Below are 24,605 nucleotides of genomic sequence, written 5' to 3'. Positions count from 1 at the left end.
TAAAAAAAAAACAACAACCCCAGAATAAACTTTGGCAAAGAGTTAAACACAAGTTCTTACTGAATAATGGCTATGGAAATTTCCCTTAGTATTTAGAAAAACTGTTTTCTAATGCAGAGGAAATAATATACCAGGGTATCAAGTGTTTTTTTTCTGATAAAGGAAGCAACAAGAGAAAGCTTTTATTTGTTCAAAGTAACCAGTGCTATTGATGCAAGCCCCCCCCAACGACTCTCCTAGTACTACTTTCAAAATGAACATATCAAACTTGATTTATTAGAATGTAGTTATTTCTTCTCAATCTCAAGACCCAGATTTTTTTTTTTTTGTAGAGACAGAGTTTCACTTTATTGCCCTCGGTTGAGTGCCATGGCGTCACACAGCTCACAGCAAGCTCCAACTCCTGGGCTTAGGCGATTCTCCTGCCTCAGCCTCCCGAGTAGCTGGGACTACAGGCGCCCGCCACAACGCCCGGCTATTTTTTTGTTGCAGTTTGGCCGGGGCTGGGTTTGAAACCGCCACCCTCGGTATATGGGGCCGGTGCCCTGCTCACTGAGCCACAGGCGCCGCCCAAGACCCAGATTTTATATATATTTAAGTATATATAAAAAGCAATGCAAACAATTATTGAGCTTCATCTTCTGGACAAGAATGCCAAGTTAGTCTCTCTTCATAAAAAGCAATAACAATTTGAGGACACTTCATGTTTGCCTCTTTTGCCAACACCAAATCTGCCTCATCTGAATGTTTCCACTTCATAAGAAACATTAATTCTCCACTGCTCTCTGTGGCACCAATTATTCTTTCAGGATCAAGACCTCTGGCAAAGCCTCTTGGTTTCAGCAGCATCTCTTTTCTTCTTTGATGTGCTATCATCCGATTCACTGTCAGATAAAGATTTTCTTTATGTACCATCTTTTTCTTTACCAGCTTTTTGAGAATTAAGAAATGCTTCAATTAACTCTGGACAATCTAAATTTTCTTCAGGTTCCCAAGTATTATCAGCATCTGTAAATCCCTTCCACTTCAGGAAATACTCCACCTTCCCATTTACTATTCGTCAATCTAGAACTTTTTCCACCACAAATTCTTCAGGCTCTGTCTCTTCAACCTTTTTACTCTTTCCATTCTGCTTCTTTCCCATTTTTTGCAATGTAGTTTTATTGGAGGCCATTTTTTATTGCAGACTTGAAGAGCTATTATTCACCAGCTCTGAGCTGCTCCGGGTTGCGAGTCTACGGCGTCTCCGGCCCTGCACGCCTTCAGTTGGAGCCACATACCCCGGCTATTTTTTTTTTTTTATTGTAGTTGTCATTGTTGTTTGGCATGCCTGGGCTGGATTTGAACCCACCAGCTCCATGTATGTGGCTGGCACCCTTGCCGCTGAGCTACAGGTGCTGAGCCTGCAAACACTTTTTATGTTCAGCGTCTCCTGGTCAGTATTTGTAAGAGTATGGTTCCTTTACATAATATAGTTTAAACATGAATAAGAGCAGCTTACCCTTTTTCTTCCAGAAGGCCTCCTTGTAATACATCATGCATTTAATGACAGCCCCCATTGGAAGTCGCTGAATTAACTGGTTTCTCTCCGATGGAAGCTCTGGTCTAAAGTGAATCTTGGCAGTCAAGGCTGGAGGGATGGCAGTAATTACGTATCTGCACTAAAACAACACAAGCAAGATATCACCTCAAACCTGAGCTACAGTCTTTGCAGAGAGTGTAAAAAATCATCTTAATCATTTTAAAATAATACTAAGCAGTAAGAATACACAAAGTGAGGCAACTGTGAAATAATAAGAACAAGGTAGGTCAATGAAGGCTGGTGATTTTAAAGAGTGAGGAAGAAATACGTCAGCATTAATTATACCACTGCTTAGATTATATCTGTTTGGAAACTGCAAAAGACATAATGCCTGTTTATTGTATGCTCCTTTTGACTGAATTGAATTACCTCATAAAGTTCATGATTCAATGTCCCTACAATGACATGGTCACTTGACTGGTCAACATAGGTGACAGGACATTTCAGCTTTACTCGGTCCCCGAGGAGGTCCATTATCCGTTCACTCACTTGTCCAGAGCCACCTACGAACTTCCGTTCCTACAGGAGATAGGAAGAAAAGAAAATGTTATAAAAGCCCAAAGAAGGAAACTTTTTTTTAGTCATTGATTAGAAAACCTTGAGTCACAGGCCAGACCTACCCTCTGCATACTGTCATATATATATAATATAGAATATATAACTTCTATTAGAAGAACTCTTAGGACAGAGGCAGAAGAAGCGTTTAAGACACATCAGTGATCATTCCTGAATAGCCTCCAGCAGTACAAAACTGTTACTAGTTTATAAAATCACAAAACGAAAGAAGAAATGATGCCCTATGCCACTGCTGCCCTGAACAGATGGGAATATCAGCAAGTCTGTGGGCTGCAAGTGCAGTGCATGGAAGGAGTCCAGAAAAAGGAAGGTGCTTTGCTTAGCCGGGGATATGTGCTTTCTAACTCCCCTTAGCTCTCACAGTCCTAAGCCAGGGCTGTGCAGGCAGTAAAGATGCAGATGATGCCATAGTATAGACAATGTCACGCTAGGAGAACATGCTCAGGGTGCTCTTTGTGATAAGCTATTGTCCTACCATCAACACCAAATGATGTCCTAAGAATCTGACCCTTACACCTTGAGAAACTTTGGAAAACAGTTGGAAAGTTTCAAGGCAGAGGCAGAGAAATGAAGAGTAGGCATGTTCTTATTCTTTTAGACATTGTTAAAGTTCTCTTAAGAAGCCTTTATAAGACCAGGAGTGCTCTGCCCATTGCTCTCTGCTATGATCACATGGAAATGCTTCTAGCTTAATCTAAGGAGGTAAGTCCTTAACACAATGCATTTGGTAAAAATCAGGAAAATATTTTTAGCCCATTGTAGAAAATCCTTTGAATGATTAGAAATACACAGTGGTAGACTGAGGCACACCTCACCATTTGACAACCAGGTACTTCAATCATGTTCCTCCAGAAAACTTTGCATGAGCAGCCACATAGTGAGTTTTACACTTTGACAAATTACTATTTTAATGACACCATAAATGTTCTTTATGAAAACATTCCCATAGTGATTCAGACCTAAATTCATGATTTGTCCTTCCTCCAGAAATTGGTACCATTTAACTTACAATCTGACCTATGTTTTCAAGAATTACTTTGAATTTTAGTACAGTGGAAAGATCATGAACTATTTCCATCTGGTTCACTGTCCACTGGTCCAGATCTAGTATTTGTTCAATTAAATTGTTGCAGGATAAATTTAAGTTTTGTACAGAGATATTATGATAATTGTTTAAGATTCATCTAAACTATACTTTCCAAAAGGCATTTTGGCTCCTCTGAATGAAGGATACCAATATCAAATATGACTTGAGATACCTCAGAAAGTAAAATATAGGTTAAAAGGAGTAATGTGGAATTTCTGCTCATTAAATAAAGACAACATAAGAAAATGCGACCATCAGGGCAAGATGTCTGATTAGAGACATCACTTACTGGACTGTTGTGGAAGGAAGGAAGGGTTTCAGATAAAGAGGGGAGAAAGACCACAACTCAGGTGTAGGTCAGAGAAATAAGCACCGGAGCCTGTTGGGGACCTCATAGAGGAAAATTGCAAAGCAGAGAAAGAAGGGGAAAAAGAAAAACATCAGCAAGGATCAAACCCAGAGAGGCTCAGATCTCAGTGAAGAAGTAAATGGGGAATCCCTTTTTCGTTACAACACTCCTTCAGTGATCAGGAAATTAGCTTCCAAGTAACTTGGCTACCAAGTAACTTGGGTTCCAAGTAATTTGGAAGCTTTTCCAGCCTCATAAGCCCAAGCACTGTAGCAACCATGGAACTGTGGGTCGGGGGAAGTTGGATAATTCCAGAGCTTGGATATATGTGAAGTATTTTCCTCCAAGGAGAGTGACCTGAGAGGCTGGATGGCCAGTTTTCTTCCATTCAGACTCTTATCCTCCCCTGCCCACTGCCACCAGGAGAGCAATTTGAGCCAAGAATTTGGTGAGTGGCTACCTCTCCCCAGCTAGTATATCCTCAATTCTGAGGTTTCCACAGAGAGTTGGGTCCATACCTTTCCCTTTGAGGACCTGGCGTGCCTAATCCCCATGGGATCTCCCTGCCCACTAGCATTTCCCAGAAATACATGCCAGTGGGTCAGACGTGCAAGCCAGATCCTATTCCTCCATGACTGGAGGGAGTTCTAAGGGACACAGCAGGGAGTCGAGGGAGCCACATTGGTGGAACTGACAGAAGAATATGGTGGGGGGGAGGGGGTTCTGAGACTTGGTGATGGGGGGAATGCCATCCCCTCCATAGAAAAGCTGTACTACTGGGACTAGGGTGAGTCCTCTGGCGGGGAAGATTCCAACCCACAGCACCATAGCAACCTCATGTGATGCATTCTCATTTGCAAACAGACACTGGAGGGCAGGGGCAATACAAGAGGGATGGAGCTCACTCCTGACAGCCAGTTGGGTAATTGAGCCCCCTTCCTCATGAGCAGCCTTCCTAGTTTGGAGAGGCTGCCTTGACCCTCTTTCCAATGGCTTTACTAGTAGCCAGGAAAACAACCTTGGAGTCCTGCTGAGGCTCAAAGCTGCACTGTTAGATTAGGGAAGCTTCCCCAGCAGGTAGGATCCCAGCCCATGGTGCCATAGCAGCTGGGTTGGGGTACATTCAGGTACCTGTTTGCAACCAGACTTAGGAAGGCAGGGGTAATGCAAAAGAGGCAAGCATCCTGGTTTGGAGACCCTGCCTTAACCCTCCATGTGGCTCCCCTTGTGGCTGAGCAAATAACCTTTGAGCCCTGCCAAAGTTTTGCAAAGTCTTCCAGGCTCACCCAACCCACCTATGCCCAGACTCACTCCTTCAGCCAGCCCTCTGTGCTGTGGTAGAGATTAAGCAAACTCCTGGGAGTTACAGGGCCCTTCCCAGATCTTCGGGCATTCAAGTGTTTCACCTGAGGGACTACAGCTATCATCAGCACAAAAGAACATCCTGAAGTTGGCTCTTTCCTGTAAGCATCAACGACTGATAGGGAGAACAACTCTATAGCTCTTTTTTTTTATTTTATATATATATATATATTTTATTAAATCATAACTGTATACATTGATATGATCATGGGGCATCATACACTCGCTTCATAAACCATTTGACACATTTTTATCACAGTGGTTAACATAGCCTTTCCGGCGTTATCTCAGTTACTGTGCCAAAACATTTACATTCTACATTTACCAAGTTTCGCAAATACCCCTGTAATATGCACCACAGGTGTGATCCCACCGATCCCCCTCCCAACTCTATAGCTCTTTACAGCATCAACCAACTCATTCAATCAGGGCATGGCTAATTCTTATCTTCTACTATCTTGGAAATTAAGGTGGGGGTCCTAATGCAATTCACTGCTGGGAAGAGGTGAAAACAGCAGGATAGAAGCAACCTGAGGGGACACTACTTTTTAGGAGAGAAAAGTTACAGGCAGCTCAATCTGTGTGGTATTTCCCTCTTGGTAGCCAACAAATTACTGCAGACCTCTGGGCTAATCACGAGCTGCTCAGAGTCTGTGCAGAGACATTACACTGAAGAGCAGGTGTGACAGAGATCTGGTGCCTGTCAATTCCAGGTTTCTACAGTGAATGCCATCCTGATCACTCTGGCACACAGATCCAGGTCCACCTGGGACCCAGTCTTCCAGCATTAGCTTTTGTTTCACCCTCACTGGGGCAGGTGAAGGAACTGATGTTCCCTCATTTTGTGTCCTGTGACTACAAGCCAAGCACGCCTCCTCCCTAGTGTGGGAGCTGAACAGAGGAAGAGCCCCAGATGCCATAGGCACCACTTGGGAAGCCAGTGGTGACTACCTCAGTCGGTCCTAGGCATATAGTGCAGAACCTTGGCCAACCAGCAGCCTAAGAGGACCCTGGGACACTGAGATAACCCCCTGCATGTGACTGGGTATCAGCAGTCCCAATATTGATGGAATAGCCCTCCATAGGGGTAGCTCTGCCTCTGAAATCCACAGACCCAATTCTGAAGCTCTTGCTGTGCCTGAATCCTCTTTCCGTGTAGATCCAGGGCCCCCATTGGGTCTACAACTCTACCCCTGAGACTGTAGAGTTGTGCTCATATCCAAAGACCCATCACTAAGTCCCTACCACTACCACTGGGCTGTCAGAACATCCCTGAGGTCCAACAACACTTCACTCAGGACCCCCCAGCCCTGAGCAGCCATCACTTAAGTCCATCACTTATGGACTTGGTTCAAAAAAGTCTGCGAAAGGAGAACAGAAAGATTGTAGAACGCTACAATCTTTTTAACCTAGAGCTAAAAGAAGAGCAGCTGGATGAGAAGAAACCAACAAAAGACTCTGGAAACATGAAAAAAAAATAGTTTGATAACTCCGGGGAACATAATGGAGCTACAGTAGATTCCACAGTTTTGGCAAGGAAATTGTCAAAATGACAGAAATGGAATTCAGAATATAGATGGTAAATAAGATGAATGGAATTGAAGAGAAAGTTGAAAACCAACAAAAAGAAGCCAAAAAAAATTTCAGGAAGCCAATGAAAAAAGAAAGAAAAAGTCACTAGAAGCTAGCACATAAGAGAGGACATAATACAGCAGTTCTCAACCTGTGAGTTGCGACCCCACAGGAACTGTATTAAAGGCTTGTGGCATTAGGAAAGTTGAGAACCACTGATATAATAGAACTTAAAGAAATGAAAGAGTCATTTATGGAATTTTAAAACATAGCAGGATGCTTTAATAATAGGCTAAACCAAGGAGAAGAAAAATATCTCAGAGCTTGATGACAAGGTTCTCAAGATAACTTAGTCATTCAAACAGACAGAGAAGAGTATTAAAAAGTACAAGAAATCACTAAGAAAGAGGGGCTATGGGAAGTGAACTAATATTTGAATAATATGTATTCCTCAGGGAGAAGAAGAAAGCTGAAAGCATGAAAAACCTTTATGAGAAAATTATTAAGGAGAATTTCCCTGGTATTGCCAGAAGTTCAAAAATATAGACATAAGATGGACATTGAACACCAGGAAGGTTGATAGCAAATAAGTCATAACTAAGGCACGTAGTAACCAACTTAGCCTAAGTGAAAATGAAGAAGTAAATTCTTCAAGTGGCACTATGAAAGCATCAAATAAACTACTAATTAACTGTAGACATCTTAGCAGAAACCTTACAAGCCAGAAGGGACTTCAGGGGAAAAACTGCCAGCTTAGAATTTTGTACTCTGAAAAACTAAGTTTTGTAATTGACAGAGAAATTAAGTTTTTTTTTTAGACAAGCAAATACTGAGGAATTTGCCATGACCAGACCTGCCCTGCATGAAATATTCAGAACAGCATTATACACAAATCCGTACAACAGATAGTAGGTGTAAAATCACCTAATGAAACCCCCAACACTGAGGATTCTTATAAAACAATAGAAGAATTAAAGCAATAAGGTACTACTTAACAGGATGAAAAGAACAACATCTCACATATTAATACCATCAATTAACATTAACAGACTGAATGTTCTTTTCAAAAGACATAGGTTAGTTAAATGAATTAAAAAACACACAAGGTGGCGTCTGTGGCTCAGTGGGTAGGGTGCCAGCCCCATATACCGAGGGTGGCAGGTTTGAACCCAGCCCTGACCAGCTAAAACAGCAATGACAACTGCAACAACCAAAAAATAAATAAATAAATAAAAGCTGGGCGTTGTGACAGGTGCCTATAGTTCTAGCTACTTGGAAGGCTGGGGCAAGAGAATCGCTTAAGCCCAAGAGTTGGAGGTTGCTGTGAGCTGTGATGCCATAGCACTTTACTGAAGGTGACAGAGTGAGACTCTGTCTCAAAAACAAAAAACAAAAAACACACAACGTAAGTATTTTCTGTCTCCAGAAAACCCATCTAACTCACAAGGCCACATACAGACTCAAAGTGAAAGGATGGTAAAAAATATTCCACAAAAATGGAAATGAGGGTGGCACCTGTGGCTCAGTGACTAGGGCGCCAGACCCATATACCAAGGGTGGTGAGTTCAAACCTGGCCCTGGCTGAACTGTAACAAAAAAATAGTTGGGCATTGTGGCAGGCGCCTGTAGTCCCAGCTACTCTGGAGGCTGAGGCAAGACAATTGCCAAGGCCCAGGAACTGGAGTTTGCTGTGAGCTGTGTGATGCCACGGCACTCTACCGAGGGTGATAAAGTGAGACTCTGTCTCTACCAAAAAAAAAAAAAAAAAAAAAAGAAAGGAAATGAAAAAAAGTAAGTACAGCCATTCTCATATCAGATAAAATCAACTTTAAGCCAACAAAGCTAAGGAAAGACAAAAAGAGTCATTATATAATTGTAAAGGGAGCAATTCAACAGAAGACATAACAATCCTAAATATATATGTGCCCAACACAGGAGCTCCCAGATATATAAAGCAAAGACATAAAAAGTACCATCATAATTATTGTGGACTTCAACACCCCACTGTCGGAACTTGACAAATCATCAAAACAGAAAATTAATAAGTAAATAATGGACTTAAACCAAACTCTAAATCAAATAGACCTAACAGACATTTACAGAACATTCTACAAGAAAATTGCAGAATACACATTCTTTTGAGCAGCACATGGGACATTCTACAAGACGGACCATACCTTAGGCCATAAAACAGGTCCTGACAAATTCAAAAAAATCAAAATCATACCCTGCACCTTCTGGAACCACAGCAGAATACAACTAGAAATTAATCACAAGAGAAACACTCAAATAGACACAAAGTCATAAAAATTAAATAACCTGCTGCATAACAATTATTCAGTCAAAAAGGAAAGTTGATCTGAATGATAAAGGGAACACAAGCTATCAAAATTTATGAGACACAGCAAAAGCATTCCTCAGGGGAAAGTTCATAGCCTTTAATGCCTACACCAAAAAGACAGATCACAAATTAACAACCTAATTTTACACCTCAAGGAACTAGAAAAGAAGAACAAATCAAACCCAGAGCTAACAGAAGAACAGAAATAATGAAGGTCAGAGCAGAACTACCAGTAAATGAATAAGAAAACAAAACAAAAAACCCCATAATACATAGGATTAATAAAATAAAAAGTTGGTTCTTTGAAATGATAAACAAAATTGGCAGACCTCTTCCTAGATTAACAAAGAAAAGAAGAGAAAGGACCAAAATAAACTCAATCAGAAATGAAAAAGGTGGCATTACCACTGATAACCTCAGAAATACAAAATATGGTCCATGAATATTACATAAATCTCTAAACGTATAAACTATAGAACATAGAAGAAATGAACAAGTTCCTGGAAGCACACAATCCCCCAAGACTCACCTAGAAAGAAACAGACCAATAACAATGAGATCAAAACAGTAATAAAGGGCAGTGCCTGTGGCTCAAGGAGTAGGGCGCCAGCCCCATATACTGGAGGTGGTGGGTTCAAACCCAGCCCTGGCCAAAAACTGCAAACAAAGCAAAACAAAACAGTAATAAACAACTTTCAAACAAAATAAGCCTTACATTAGATGCATTCACAGCTGAATTCTGTCAGACCTAAAAAGAAGACCTGATACCCATAATACAGAAATTATTCCATAATATTGATGGGAATCTGCCCCAGCTCATTCTATAAAGCCAGTATCACCTTGATACCAAAGCCAGGAAAGAACACAACAAAGAAGAAAACTGCAGACCAAAATCTCTTATGAATATAGATTGCAAAAATCTTTAGTAAAATACTAGCAAACTAAATTCGATAGCACATCAAAAAATAATCCACCAGGACCAAGTGAGCTTCATCCCAGGGATGCAAGGATGGTTCAACATACATAAATCATAAATATGATTCATCACATAAACAAAGACCATATGACAATCTCAGTAGATGCAGAAAAAGCATTCAACAAAATCTAGCACCCTTTCATGAATAACTCCTCAACCAACTAGGCATAGAAGGAACATATCTCAGAATTAAGCCACATACAACAAACCCACAGCCAACATTACACTGAATGGGGAAAAGTTGAAAGCACCCCCAAGAATTGCAACAAGACATGTATGCCCACTATCACCACTTCTATTCAACACAGTTCTTGAAGTCCCAGCCAGAGCAATCAGGCAGGAGAAAGAAATAAAGTATATCCAAGTCAAGAAAGAGGAGGTCAAATTATCATTCTTCACTGATGATATTATCTTTATTTTTTTTAGACAGAGTCTTGCTTTGTCACCCTGGGTAGACTGCCATGGCATCATAGCTCAGAGCAACTGCTAACTCTCAGGCTTAAGTGATCCTCTTGCCTCAGCCTCTGAGTAGCTGAGACTATAGGCATCTGCCATAATACCCAGCTATTTCTTAGAGACAGGGTCTCCCTCTTGCTCAGGCTGGTCTTGAACTCATGAGCTCAAGCAATCCACGCACCTCAGCCTCCCAAAGTGCTAGGATTACAGGTGTGAGCCACTGCACCCAGCCTGATGATACTGTTTTATATTTAGACCCCCCCCCCAAATTCCACCAAGAGTGTCCTGGAATTTAAATTCAGCAAAATCTCAGGATACAAAAGTAATGTATAAAAATCAATAGCATTTCTATATATCAATAATGAGTTAAGCTGAGAGTCAAATAAAAAACTCAATAGCATTCACAATAGCTGCAAAGAAAATAAAATACCTACGGATATACTTAGCCAAAAAGGTGAAAGATCTCTACAAGGAGGACTACAAAATTCTGAGGAAAGAAATCACACAGGATATAAACAAATGGAAAAACACATTATGCTCATAGATAGAACCAAGAATGTTAAAATGTCCATAGTACCCCAAGTTATTTACAAATTCAATGTAATCTCTGTCAAATTACCAAAGTCATACTTTATAGATCTAGAAAAAATAATTCTTTGCTTCATTTGGAACTAGAAATGAGGTTGAATAGCCAAAGCAATCTTAAACAAAAAACAAATCTTGGAGTCATTACATCACCAGACTTCAAACTATACAACAAAGTGACAATAACCAAAACAGCACAGCATTGATACAAAAACAGACAAACAGACCAATGGAACAGAACAGAGAACACAGATATAAAACCATCTACCTACAACCAACTGATCATTGACAAAGCAGAAAACAATATACACTGGGGAAAAGAAGCTCTGTTCAATAAATGGTGCTGGAAAAATTGGATAGCCACATGCTGAAAAATGAAATAGGACCTCTACTTCTTACCACTCACAAAAATTAATTCAAGATGTATAAAAGAGGCTGGGCACTGTGGCTCACAACTGTAATCCTGGTACGCTGGGAGGCTGAGGCAGGTGGATTGCTTGAGCTCAGGAGTTTTGAGACCAGCCTGAGCAAGACCTCATCTCTACTACCCTGTTTCCCTGAAAATAAGACATCCTCTGAAAATAAGACCTACTTACAGGAAAGATAAGACATCCCCTGAAAATAAGACCTAGCACATCTTTGGGAGTACACCTTAAAATAAGACACTGTCTTATTTAGGGGGAAACAGGGTAAAAATAGAAAAAAAAATTTAGAAAAACTACCCAGGCATTGTGGCAGATACCTGTAGTCCCAGCTATTCAGGAAGCTGAGACAAAAGGATTGCTTGAACCCAAGAGTTTGAGGTTGCTATAAGCTATGATGCCACAGTCTACCCAGGGCGACTAAGTGAGACTGTCTTTAAAAAAAAATGTACAAAAGACTTAAATGTAAGGCCTAAAACTATAAGAACTCTAGACGAAAGTGTAGGGAAATCCTCTTCTAGATATCAGCGTAGGCAAATAATTTATTTACCCAATGGCAATTATGGTAAAAATGAAAATTAATAAATGGGATTTTATTAAACCAAAAAGTTTCTGTACACTAAGGAAACAATCAACAGAGCAAATAGACAACCTACAGAATGGGAGAAAATATTTGCAACCTATACATCTAATAAAGGGCTAATATCCAGAATTTACAAAGAAGTCAAGCAAATCAGCTAGATAAAAACAAACAATCCTATTAAAAAGTGGGTAAAAGACATGGACAGAAACTTCTCAAAATAAGAGAGAAAAATGGTCATCAAACGTACAAAAAAATGCTCAACATCACTAATCATCAGGGAAATGCAAATTAAAACTATAATGAGATATAATCTTACCCTCATTAGAATTACTTTAATTAAAATTCTATTCGGCGCCTGTGGCTCAGTGAGTAGGGCGCCGGCCCCATATGCCGAGGGTGGCGGGTTCAAACCCAGCCCCGGCCAAACTGCAACCAAAAAATAGTTGGGCGTTGTGGCGGGCGCCTGTAGTCCCAGCTGCTCGGGAGGCTGAGGCAAGAGAATCGCGTAAGCCCAAGAGTTAGAGGTTGCTGTGAGCCGTGTGACGCCACGGCACTCTACCCAAGGGCGGTACAGTGAGACTCTACAAAAAAAAAAAAAAATAAATAAATAAAAAATTCTAAAACAACATGCTGGCATGAATGCAGAGAGAAGGGAATGCTTATATACTGTTGGTAGGACTGCAAGTTAGTACAACCCTTATGGAAAACAGTATGAAGATTTCTCAAATAACTAAAAGTAGACCTGGCATTTGATCCAGCAATCCCCCTATTAGGTATCTACCCAAGGAAAAATAAGTCACTTTATGAAGAAGACACCTGCACTCAAATGTTTATTGCAGCACATTCACAACTGCAAAGATGTAGAATCAACCCAAGTACCCATCAATTCATGAACAGAGCAATAAAATGTTGTATATGTATGCCATGGAGTATTACTCAGCCATAAAAAGATGAATTCATACCTTTTCAACAACATGGATGGAACTGGAGACCATTATCCTAAGCGAAGTATCTCAAAAATGGAAAAACAAACACAACACATACTCACTATTAAACTGAAACTAACCAATGAGCATGCATGTGCACAGAGGGAAGCAAAACTCAGTGGAAATCGACCAAGATGGAGAAAGAAGGAAGGGAGGGTCAAAAACCTAATGGGTACAAAAATACCATTTGGGTGATAGGCACACCTAGAGCTGGGACTCAAGCATTACAGAAATGATTCATGTAACCTAAAACATTTGTACCCATATATATTTAGAAATAAAATGAATAATTTAAAAATAATGAAAAAAACCAAATCAGCTGTCCTGTGTTTTGTCCTTGCTAAAGCTAAGGGTCAAATGGGCAATAACTCTTGGTATTACAAAAACAATGTGGGGACCTCTCATGGTCTCCCAAAGAGAGGAATAATTCACTTGTACTACTATGCACTCAAAGTAAACTGCTACCAATTAAACTTCATCCCATCCAGGCATACCATTCCTAGAAAAGACACACCCCATTTTCTTTGGGTAAGGGAGATCCTTGAAACAAAGGCTCAATGTAAATTCTAGCTTCACCCTGGGTTTCCTGTGTTTTCAGTCAATGAACCAAATTGGGTATGGAAGCTGACAATAAAAGTGGGCAGCAAAAATTTAAAATTCAAAATGTAGAATTTACTATTCAAAGAGTGGCCATAAATCACTTGTGTAAATTAAAAAAAAAAGTCACTTCCATTCTATCAAAGTTAACATAAAGGAATAGCTCTGAGAAACAGGGCAGATGCCTTATGTCTGGACAGAGATGACTTAAAACAATAATTTTGTAAGCACTATAATTTGAGGAAATTAATTTATTTTTGTAATTGATCTCCTACATAAACAGTCTAATTTTACTTAACTCCAAAGGAAGGAACTTAATTCTTTTTTTATTTTTTTTTTGGAGTTTTTGGCCGGGGCTGCGTTTGAACCCGCCACCTCTGGTATATGGGGCCAATGCCCCACTCCTTTGAGCTACAGGCACCGCCCGAGAAGGAAGGAACTTAATTCTTTTTTTTTTTTTTTTTTTTGTAGAGACAGAGTCTCACTTTATGGCCCTCGGTAGAGTGCCGTGGCCTCACACAGCTCACAGCAACCTCCAAATCTTGGGCTTAAGCGATTCTCTTGCCTCAGCCTCCCGAGTAGCTGGGACTACAGGCGCCCACCACAACGCCCGGCTATTTTTTTTGTTGTTGCAGTTTGGCCAGGGCTGGGTTTGAACCCGCCACCCTCGGTATATGGGGCCAGCACCCCACCGACTGAGCCATAGGCGCCACCTTTTTTTTTTTTTTTTTTTAACTTCAGAGACAGAGTCTCACTTTGTCACCCTCGGTAGTGTACCCTGGCGTCACAGCTCACAGCAACCTCCGACTCCTGGGCTTAGGTGATTCTCTTGCCTCAGCCTCCCAAGTAGCTGGGACCACAGGCGCCCACTACAACACCTGGCTATTTTTTGTTGTTGTTGCAGTTTGGCTGGGGCTGGGTTTGAACTGCCACCCTCGGTATATGGAGCCAGTGCCCCACTCACTGAGCCATAGACACCACCTAATAACTTAATTCTCAAAACATAATTAATTCAAAATGAAATATTCTTTTTTTTTTTGAGACAGAGGCTCAAGCTATCATCCTGTGCTGAGTGCTGTGGCATCACAGCTCATAGCAACCTCCACTCCTGGGCTTAAGTGATTCTCTTGCCTCAGCCTCCCAAGTAGCTGGGACTACAGGTGCCCGCCACAACGCCCGGCTATTTTTTGGTTGTAGTTGTCACTGTTTGGCAGGCCCGGGCAGAATTCAAACCCGCCAGCTCTGATGTATGTGGTTGACATCTTAGCCGCTTGAGCTACAGGCACCACCGAAATATTCTTTAGCTGTGAACTTCTTTTCAAGAATGAAAAAAGGGAAATGAGAAATTTTTTCCATAAAAGATTTTTGAGGTCATTTTACATTTCTAATTATTCATTTTTCAAAAGATTAAAATAATTATTAAAGATACTTCTCTGGTGGACAAAGTCACTAAGGAAGTTATAATTTCAGAATGGACACATCATACCTGGCCTCCATTGGTGACAGAGAATATCCTAGTGGTGCCCCCGCACTGTTTCACATACCACAAGAACCACAGGGCAGACACCTCATGGGGCTCAGAGGTCACGTTGATATTCACAAAAAGAGAAGCAAACCGCCTAGCAGTCCTGTTCACAGAGCAAGAGTGCAAGTCAGGTATCAATACATATAGGAGTCCGAGGACCTCATGTTTTTAAAACACAATTTAGTATGGTTAGAAAGTATTTCTATTGCATTTGGAAGAAGGAAAAAAAAACCTCGTGGACTCAATTTCTGAAGGAATGCATTTAAAAAAATTTTTAAGACAGAGTCTCAACCTGTTGCCTGGGCTAGAGTGCCGTGGCATCAGCCCAGCTCACAGCAACCTCAAACTCAAGTGATCCTTCTGCCTCAGCAGGGGACTACAAGTGCCTGTCACAAGATCCAGCTAATTTTTCTATTTTTAGTAGAGATGGAATCTTGCTCGTGCTCAGTCTGGTCTCAAACTCCTGAGCTTAGGCGATCCTCCTGCCTCAGCCTCCCAGAGTGCTAGGATTACAGTCGTGATCCACTGTACCTAGCCTAGGAATACATTTTTTAACTCTTGGAGAAAGTAAAATTTTCTCCGGCTTTTAAGAAATTATCAATTAACTGCAAATATGTTAATCCTGGTTCTGTATATAGGTCAATATGCTTGCCAGGAATCATTAAGGTTATTTGCGCTCATCTATCTTAACAACCATCCTCTCCTTATCTTCATTGCCATGGCCCTGGCCCAGGCTACCATGGTCCCTCACCTGGGCTACAACAGTAGTGGCTCCTACTCCGCCATCCTATATCACCTCTTGTATCCTCCTCCACATGACAGCCAATGTGATCTTTTAAAAGTATAAAACTCAAAAAAATCTTCTGTTTATAACCCTTTAATAGCTTTCAATAGAGAAAGGCCAAATCTTGAATGTGAATAATATATCCTACACCACTGGTCTCTCCATTAGTCCTTCAACATCCTCTTATATCACTTGTTGGGTTATGCCTAAGGTCCAGAATGGTACCTATTCAGTTGCTCAAACATGCCAGTATCCTTCTTACCTCAAGATCTTCACAAAAGCTCCTACCTGGCTTCCCTGCCTAGATCCCCCATCCCCAAATCACTGAATTCTTCCTGTATCCCCACCACTCACCACTGGGTCAGTCTTGGAAGATACCATTATCCCTCCATCGTCCAACATTCCCTGTCTCTCCATGGGTTCTGAGGGTCATTCCTGGAAAATATCATCCTGCCTCATTACCCAGGATTCCTGTCTCCCTCTACCCCTCTGGATCATTTCTGAAAGATATCCCCATACACACACAATATCCACCATTCTGGTCTGCCCCTTGCCCTTGTAGCCCATTTCCAGAGGATATCATCCCCCTCTGAACATTTCCCAACCCTGTGGCTCATTCCTGGAAGATGCTATCCCCTCCATATCATTTATCCTTCCTGTGTACCTCCTACTCCTATGGGTCATTCTTGAAAGTTACTCACCCCCTTATACCATCTATTCCTCCTGTATGTCCCCACATCACCCATGTGTCTAATTTTTGGATTATATCATTCTATTATAACATCTTATCTTCCTATCTTCCTTCACCCTCCTTGGTCATTTCAGGATGAATCCCCCCCACCCCCCACCCCAACATCTACCTTTCCCTGACTCCTTCCAGAACCTGTAACACATTCCTGGAAGATAACTACTCCTCACACTATCCACCCTCCCTCTGTATCCCCCTTGTCCCTGTGGGTCATTCTAGAAGATACCACCCTGCCCACACAATCTACCTTTCCTGTTTTCTCCACCTGATTCCCTAAAGGTCATTTCTGGAAAATACTATTCTCCCTTACCATCCATGCTTCCTGTCTCTCCCCACTCCTTTGAGTCACTGCTGGAACATATCCTCCCACATTATCCACCCTTCCAGTCTCTCCTAGGAACTTTTGGGTCATTCCTAGAAAATACCATACCTCCATATAAGCCAGTCTTAACAGTCTCTCCCCAGCCCCTGCAGCGCATAACTAGAATATATCATTCCCTTCCCCACATAATCCAACATTCTCTATCCCCCTCCTTGCCCCTGTGGGCCATTCCTAAAAGATACCATCCCCTCATAACATCCATCCTTTTTATCGTCTCCCTAACATTGTGGCTCATTCCTGGAAGACACAATCCTGCCACATTATCCACCCTCCTGTTTTCCCCCTGCCCCTGTGGGTCCCACTGAAAATATCATCCATCCACATTTTCCATCTTTCTCTACTCCCCCCCCCACAATCATGTGGGTCATTCTTGCATCCTCTCCTCACCATTCCTATTTACCCCTGCCCTGTGAGTCATCTCTGGAAAAAAAAAATCTACTCTGTCTATCCCCCTACACCTATAGCTCATTTCTGGAAGATACTATCTCCCTAACAACATTAACACTGCCATTTATACCTACTCCCCAACCACTGAGGGTCATTCCTGGAAAATACAACCCTGCCTCACCATCCATGCTTCCTGTCTACTTCTCCCCCCATCGGGGGGAGATACCCTCACCAACATCCACCCTTCCAATCTCTCCCTTGATCCTTTAGGTCATTCCTGAAAGATACCATTCCATAACACAAACTATGCTTCTCTGTCTCTCTCTAGCTCCTGTGAGTCATAGCTAGAAAATATCGTGCCTCTACCCTACATACTGTCCAACATTTCCTGACCTCCTCTTGTTCTTGTGGGCTATTCCTGGAAGATACCATGACCCCACACCATCCATCCTTCTTCCCCCCTCCTAATACTGTGGGCAATTCCTGGAAGATACCATCCTGCCACATAGTACCCCCCTCTCCCTGTGGCTCATTCCTGGAACGCATGGCCAGCTATGCCTTCCATGCCTCCCATCTCTCCACTATCCTTCTGTGCCACTACTGGATGTTGCGGCATAACAACCAACATTTACCTTTCTGTCTACCCCATGCTTCTTTGGCTCATTCTTAGGAGATACTATCCTGCTACATCATCTGTGCTTCCTGTTTTGCCCTATCTCTGTAGCTCATTAATGGAAGATACTATCCTGCCCCACCATACACTGTCTCCTCCTTTGAACCTGTGTGTCATACCTGAAAGATACTATGTCCCCATACCACCAATCATTCCTGTCAATCCCTAACATCTCTGGGTCATTCCAGGAAGATCCAATCTCCCCCACACCATCCACGGATCCAGTCCCCTTCTGTCCTGTCTCTGTGGGTCATTTCTTTTTTTTTTTTTTTTAGAGACAGAGTTTCTCATTTTATCACCCTCGGTAGAGTGCCGTGGAGTCACAGCTCACAGCAACCTCCAATTCCTCGGCTTAGGCGATTCTCTTGCCTCAGCCTCCCGAGTAGCTGGGACTACAGGTGCCTGCCACAATGCCAGCTATTTTTGTTGTTGTTGTTGCAGTTTGGCCGGGGCCGGGTTTGAACCCGCCACCCTCAGAACTCACTGAGCCACGTATGCCGCCCTCAGAACTTAGAACTCATTGAGCCACATATGCCGCCCATCTGTGGGTCATTTCTGGAACATCATCCCTCCTTTTCATGTTTCATCCTTCTCTTTTGCCCCTCTTGACCCTGTTGGTAATTTCTGGGATATATCATTCCCTCTGCATCACTATACTATCCCACCTTCCCTGTCTCCTCCTAACCCTGGGGTTATTCTTGGATGATACCATCCTTTCCACACACCATCAATCCTGTGTGGTCATTACTGCAAGATACCATCCCTTCATGCCATCTACCCTATTTCTCCCCTACCCCTCTGCATCATTCCTGGATAGTATCAGCCATCAGTCCTGAACATCATCCACCCTTCTGTGTCTCCCCACTGCCCCTGTGGCTAATTCTCAGTTGATGCAGTCACTAACTCTTTGGTTTCTGTTTGAAGCTTGCTTCATTAAACGAAGTTCTTGCTGTTACAGGCAGTGTCCTGTATTAGTATCATGTAATAGTAATTAGTATTATGTAATTATAATAATTAGTCTTATTAATTAGTACTATGTACTAATTAGCACACCATAATTAGTATTATGTAATTATATGTTCAATGTTAGTCTTGCTTGCTAGAAGTATATAAATTCCATGACGGTAAAGGCTATTCCTAAGAAGTTCACCTCCATCCCTTAGTGCTAGGTATAATGTCTTCACATAGTAGGCCCCAAATAAACACACGCTAAATATATGATGATATAAATAAATATTATAAATAATATAAATATAAATATATAAATGTAAGTAAAATAAATAAGTATATGTATTAAGAAATAAATAATACAAGCAAAATAAATACTAATTAATTATAAGTAAACTAAAAATACATATTCTAATGGAAAAGCTTAGGTAGTTTATATTTTTATTATTACAGACTAGTTTTCCTCTAGTTTCCTATTATTCTTTCTTTATTTATTTTTTAAGAGACAAGAGTCTCACTTTGTGGCCTCGGTAGAGTGCTGTGGTGTCACAGCTCACAGTAATCTCCAGCTCCTGGACTTAGGCGATTCTCTTAGCTTCCCGAGTAGCTGGGACTACAGGCGCTCACTACAACGCCCGTCTATTTTTTGTTGCAGTTTGTTCGGGGCCAGGTTTGAACCCGCCACCCTCGGTATTGGGGCCAGTGCCCTACTCACTGAGCCACAGGCATCACCCTAGTTTCCTATTATTCTTTATCTACATGGAATTAACGTTTAAATATCTTTCCAAATGGCTTTTGTAGCTAACCTCTAAATAATATGAAAACACAGTTACTGGTTTTGTTACAGATCACATGATCCATTCATTAAAAGAAATTCTACTTCATTCACCTACTTTTCTCAATTTTTAGATTCATTTTCTGTTCCAGCCTGCTTTAAAGTGTCTAAAGTACCCTCAGAGTTGCTACTAACTAAAAGATTATTAGGTTTCCTCTAATTTTTTTCCTGTAACTTATTAAGAAAAGCACTATAGCTTGAGACAGGATAAAAGGATAGGATGGGAACATCAAAAGTAAGTTTTACACAGTCTAGCCTACTTACTTTGTCCAGCAGATTTTATCGATGAGCTCCTTCATGGTCATTTTGTCCCATTCTTCGGCATGTGGTGCCTGCCAGGGTGCATCAGCTGGAATCTGCAGAGAAAGGAGGTCCCACACTCAGGTGTGATGGTTAACTGCCATCACCTACAGGCCCTCATGAGAACCTCTGAAAAATGGGTCTCTTGGTCTCTATGTTGCTGTGTGTGATTGGCATGGAATTCTATGTAGAGAAAGGGGGGAGGAGTTCATTATTATGCTTTCATGCTATTGTCAAAACAACAATAATAATGACAATAATAACATATAAGTCTGAGCATAAATTTATTGGTTGTTTTTGTTATTACTTTTGAAAGTTAACACCCATTTTATGCCCCCAGTTCAAGTTTGAGAGAATGATGTTACAGAGCCTGAGACTAAGTAAAAACAATCTCTGGGCCAGGTGCAGTGGCTCACTCCTGTAATCCTACCACTTTAAGAGACCAAGGCAGGAGGGTCCCTCAAGGCTAGGAGCTCAAGAACAGGCTGGCACAGCAAGAGTCTGTCTCTGCAAAATAAATAAATAAATAAATAAATAAATAAATGCACACCCATATATATACATAATAAAAAATTGGCTGGACATAGAAGATTGCTTGAGCCCAGGAGTTTGAGGTTTCAGTGAGCTATGATGATGCCCCTGGGCTCATCGATAAAATCTGCCTAGTTGGGCAACAGAGCAAGACTTTGTCTCAAAAATAAAACAAAAGAAAATGAAACAAAAACCAACCCATCTGGGGGCAGCAAATCCTTCTCTCCTTTGGCATTTACAAAGCATTATGTATGGATAAGACAAATGTAAGTAGAGGTACCTGGCAAAAATATGTCATATAAATGCTCAGTGATATAGAGTTGAAGACACATAGGCATTAGCATCAGAGAGTTGGATTTGAATCCTGGTTCCCTTGCTGTGGGGTTTTGAGTAAATTACATAACCTCTTAGCACTCATTTTCCTCATTTCTCAGTTGGAGATACTACCAACTTTGCAGTTGTTGAGTGCTTTGGAAATGATATGCATCAATGTCTACAGCAATGTTCCTCACACCATGAAAGGATGTTAAACAGTTGTCACTGAAATATCAATAATTGGTAATAGGCAATTTACCTCCTTTCCCATGTTATCCATTGTCCGCCACAGATTGTTGTAATCCAGATATGCAATAGGATCCCAAACTGGTGGAAAGGCACCTCGAAATGGATAAGTTTTCCCCTATAATACAAAAGCAAATAGAATCAGTTGAAAGTGGTGATACCTTAAATTAGAATGGCATTCTAAAAATAAAAAGAAACCGCAGGTGTAATCCCATTAATCCCCCTCCTTCCCCCTCCCTCCCCTCCCTTGCCCCTTTCTCCCTATTCTTAGGTTGTAACTGGGTTATAGCTTTCATGTGAAGGTCCTACATTAGTTTCATAATAAGGGTGAGTACATTGGGTACTTTTTCTTCCACTCTTGAGACACTTTACTAAGAAGAATATGTTCCAGCTCCATCCATGTAAACATGAAAGAGGTAAAGTCTCCATCTTTCTTTAAGGCTGCATAATATTCCATGGTGTACATATACCACAATTTATTAATCCATTCATGGATCGATGGGCACTTGGGCTTTTTCCATGACTTAGCATCTTACAAGGGTATATGTGAATCCTAGTAAATGTGGAATGTAAAGGTCTTAGCAAAATAACTAAGAAAATGCTACAAAAGCTATGTTAACTAATGTGATGAAAATGTGTCAAACGATCTATGAACCAAGTGTATGGTGCCCCACGATCATACTAATGTACACAGCTATGGTTTAATAAAAATAAATAAATAAATAAATAAAAAAAATGCAAAAAAAAACAAAACAAACAAACAAAAAAACAAAAAACAAAAAAAAATTAAAATAAAAAGAAACAATCAACCTAAGACAGCCATTTTCAAAGTAACTGCATAACAGTTAACACAGTTGTAGCAGAGTAACCTCTACTGGGTCAGAAGCATTCACTTTGATGGAAACTAAATATAGTTTTCCTATACAGGACCCAATTTTAATAAAATGAGCAAATTTTCCCTGGTGCCATGTTAGCTGTTTTTCCTTTATAGGAAATAATAACTTCAAATTTATTTCTATTTATTTTAAGGTAGCTCATCCTACTACCTAATGCTGACACTATGATATTCTCATCTCCGGAGTTCCTATCTAATTTCTTTGGAAGGATGTTCCCACTCAGATGAGAACAGGATGATGACATGGAGGACTGTCTTTAGACCACATCTAGGACAGGAATAGCAAGGCAGAATATCTCAAACTGTGTTTGAAGTTCTACACAGGCTACTTAAAGACTTGCTAGACTATAGGCTCTGCCAAATGTATCAGAGTATTAGCAATTTGAAATAATGGGAATTTGTCATTTTGGGCTTCCCAGAATCCATTCCACTTCCTAATAGCACTGTGGTTTCTTTATAGGGAACTGCTTCTCCTGTGTATAGCTGTGTAAGGAAAACAGATCTAGGTACCAGCTCCCATTACAGAAGGTGATGGTTTAATACTTTCTCTCCCCCATCCCCACTTCTGCCCCTGGCTGTGAGCCTATAATCTGAGTTTAGCCAATCACACACTCCCAGAGAACTCTGACCCTGAAGTAGGTCACCCAAGTATAGAACAAAGTGGACTGTAGGTTCTCCTGCTCTGTGGCAGCATGCTAAGCAGATGTGTCCTGCTACAAAGACCATGGCTATGGTTCTTGTCCCTAAGTTTCCAGAGCTCTCCTGCTCTCTGCTCATTCTCAAGCATGGTCCTCTAGCATCATGCCAATTCTGCAGGCCCTCTCATATCCTTTCAGTAAATTCCTTCTTGTTCACTCAAGTTGGTTTCTATTGCTTGGCACCAAGACTTCTAACATGAAGATGTCTCATTATTAGCAGCCATTTACTTCATTTCAGTGTATAACAGGCACTGGTGCTAAGTAAAAGCAAAGGTGAGTGGAGAATGAATCTTTAAGAAAAGATACTATGTTTAGGTAGTTTCTAAGGCCTTATTTGCTAATTTAATTCCTTTTACTTTAAAAATAAATGTCTTGCAGATCTTCATAAAGTCAAAATCCTTTCTATTAGTACAATTTTGCATGAGAATTTGATTTTTTTAAGGGAACAAATTATTTGTAAAGAAAACCTATTGTGTGTACTGCACAATATTTTGTGTTGAATTTTTAAAAAGAGGATAAAGCAAAACTCTTGACCATCAAGGCAGAAACACAAGACACAATAAGCATATACACATACATGCACAGGTGTATGCACACCCCCCAACTGAATAAGAATATATAGCAGCCATTAAATGATAAAGAAGTAATTTTCCGGGCAGTGCCTGTGGCTCAAGGAGTAAGGCGCTGGTCCCAAACCTATCCCCAGCCAAAAAATAAAAAAAAAAAAAAAAAAAAAGAAGTAATTTTCCCTTTCACATAGCAAATTCAAATAACTTTGGCAGGGCCAGGTGCAGTGGCTCATGGATGTAATCTTAGCACTGTGGGATGCCAAGGTGGGAGGATTGCTCGAGCTCAGGAGTTCAAGAATAGCCTGAGCAAGAGTGAGACCCTGTCTCTACTAAAAATAGAAAAATTAGCTAGGCATTATGGTGTGTGCCTGTAGTCCCAGTACTCAGGAGACGGAGATAGGAGGATTGCTTCTACCCAGGAGTTTGAGGTTGCTGTGAGCTAGGCTGATGCCATAGCACTTTAGCCTAGGGAAACTGAGTGAGACAATATCTCAAAAAGAATAACTTTAGCAGATTATGTGATATGATTTCTTATCTGAAAATGCTATTTTGTAATGCTGCCATACAACTTTTTGAGACTCCAAATCCTTTATCATAATTGTCACCATCATCACTAACACTGATTAAGATCTTTCTCCATGGCTGGCATTAGCTGAAGCTTTTCATACATATTATCTCATGTAATGCTTGCTCCAACCCTATGGAGGCAAGCACTATTAATATTTCCATCTTATAAATGAGGAAACTAAAGCCCAGTGACATTAGTAGCTAGTAAATAGTAGAACAGAAATTTCCTGCTCCTAAAACGCTTGCTCATAAAATATGCTTTCCTATAAGGCTGATGGAATGTGGAGATAGGTTTATTCTAGAGACATTTAAACTTCTCAACTAAAAGAAAAAGAACTTTGAAATGTGAAACTTATAAATCTTCCACATGCATTTTTTTCTGTTTCTAAGGAGTAAAAATAGAGACTAAGAAACTCCAGGGGTATAAGATGACTACCGAGGAACATGGCCAATTGGAAAATGCTAAAGCATGTTCTGAGAGAAATACACAGAGACATTTTACACAAAACACAAAAATAGCTATGGAGATGTGAGAGGCTGAGGTTAAGTAATAGATCAGGGGCAGCCTTCAGAATAGCTGATTCTTGTTATAATTCTTCCCTTAACTGAAATCTGGAAAAATCTCCATTTCCTCTATAAGATGCATCTATATTAAAGAAACAGTCCAACATAAAAATTGATCTTTGCTTTGAAAAATACATTTGATTAAAAACTATATTCTCAACAGT

At 40.8% G+C, this 24,605-nt stretch overlaps 1 protein-coding gene and 1 pseudogene across 1 annotated transcript in view; both read right to left on the bottom strand.

Annotated features, from left to right (window-relative positions):
- MAOA (monoamine oxidase A) overlaps positions 1-24,605 on the bottom strand; it is a 100,749-nt gene that overhangs the window by 31,951 nt on the left and 44,193 nt on the right. Inside the window, exons 4-8 of the mRNA XM_053579508.1 lie at positions 21,162-21,266; positions 20,021-20,112; positions 14,961-15,102; positions 1,952-2,101; positions 1,502-1,661 (exon numbers count right to left, since the gene is read on the bottom strand). Of these exons, the coding sequence (XP_053435483.1) occupies positions 1,502-1,661; positions 1,952-2,101; positions 14,961-15,102; positions 20,021-20,112; positions 21,162-21,266 (649 nt within the window). The remainder of the gene's footprint in view (positions 1-1,501; positions 1,662-1,951; positions 2,102-14,960; positions 15,103-20,020; positions 20,113-21,161; positions 21,267-24,605) is intronic.
- LOC128577317 (chromobox protein homolog 3-like) lies at positions 565-1,492 on the bottom strand (annotated as a pseudogene).

The sequence above is a fragment of the Nycticebus coucang genome, chromosome X, assembly GCF_027406575.1.
Source record: "Nycticebus coucang isolate mNycCou1 chromosome X, mNycCou1.pri, whole genome shotgun sequence".
NCBI lineage: Eukaryota > Metazoa > Chordata > Mammalia > Primates > Lorisidae > Nycticebus > Nycticebus coucang.
Note: the sequence above shows the minus strand (reverse complement) of the source record. Positions and strands in the feature narration are given on the sequence as shown.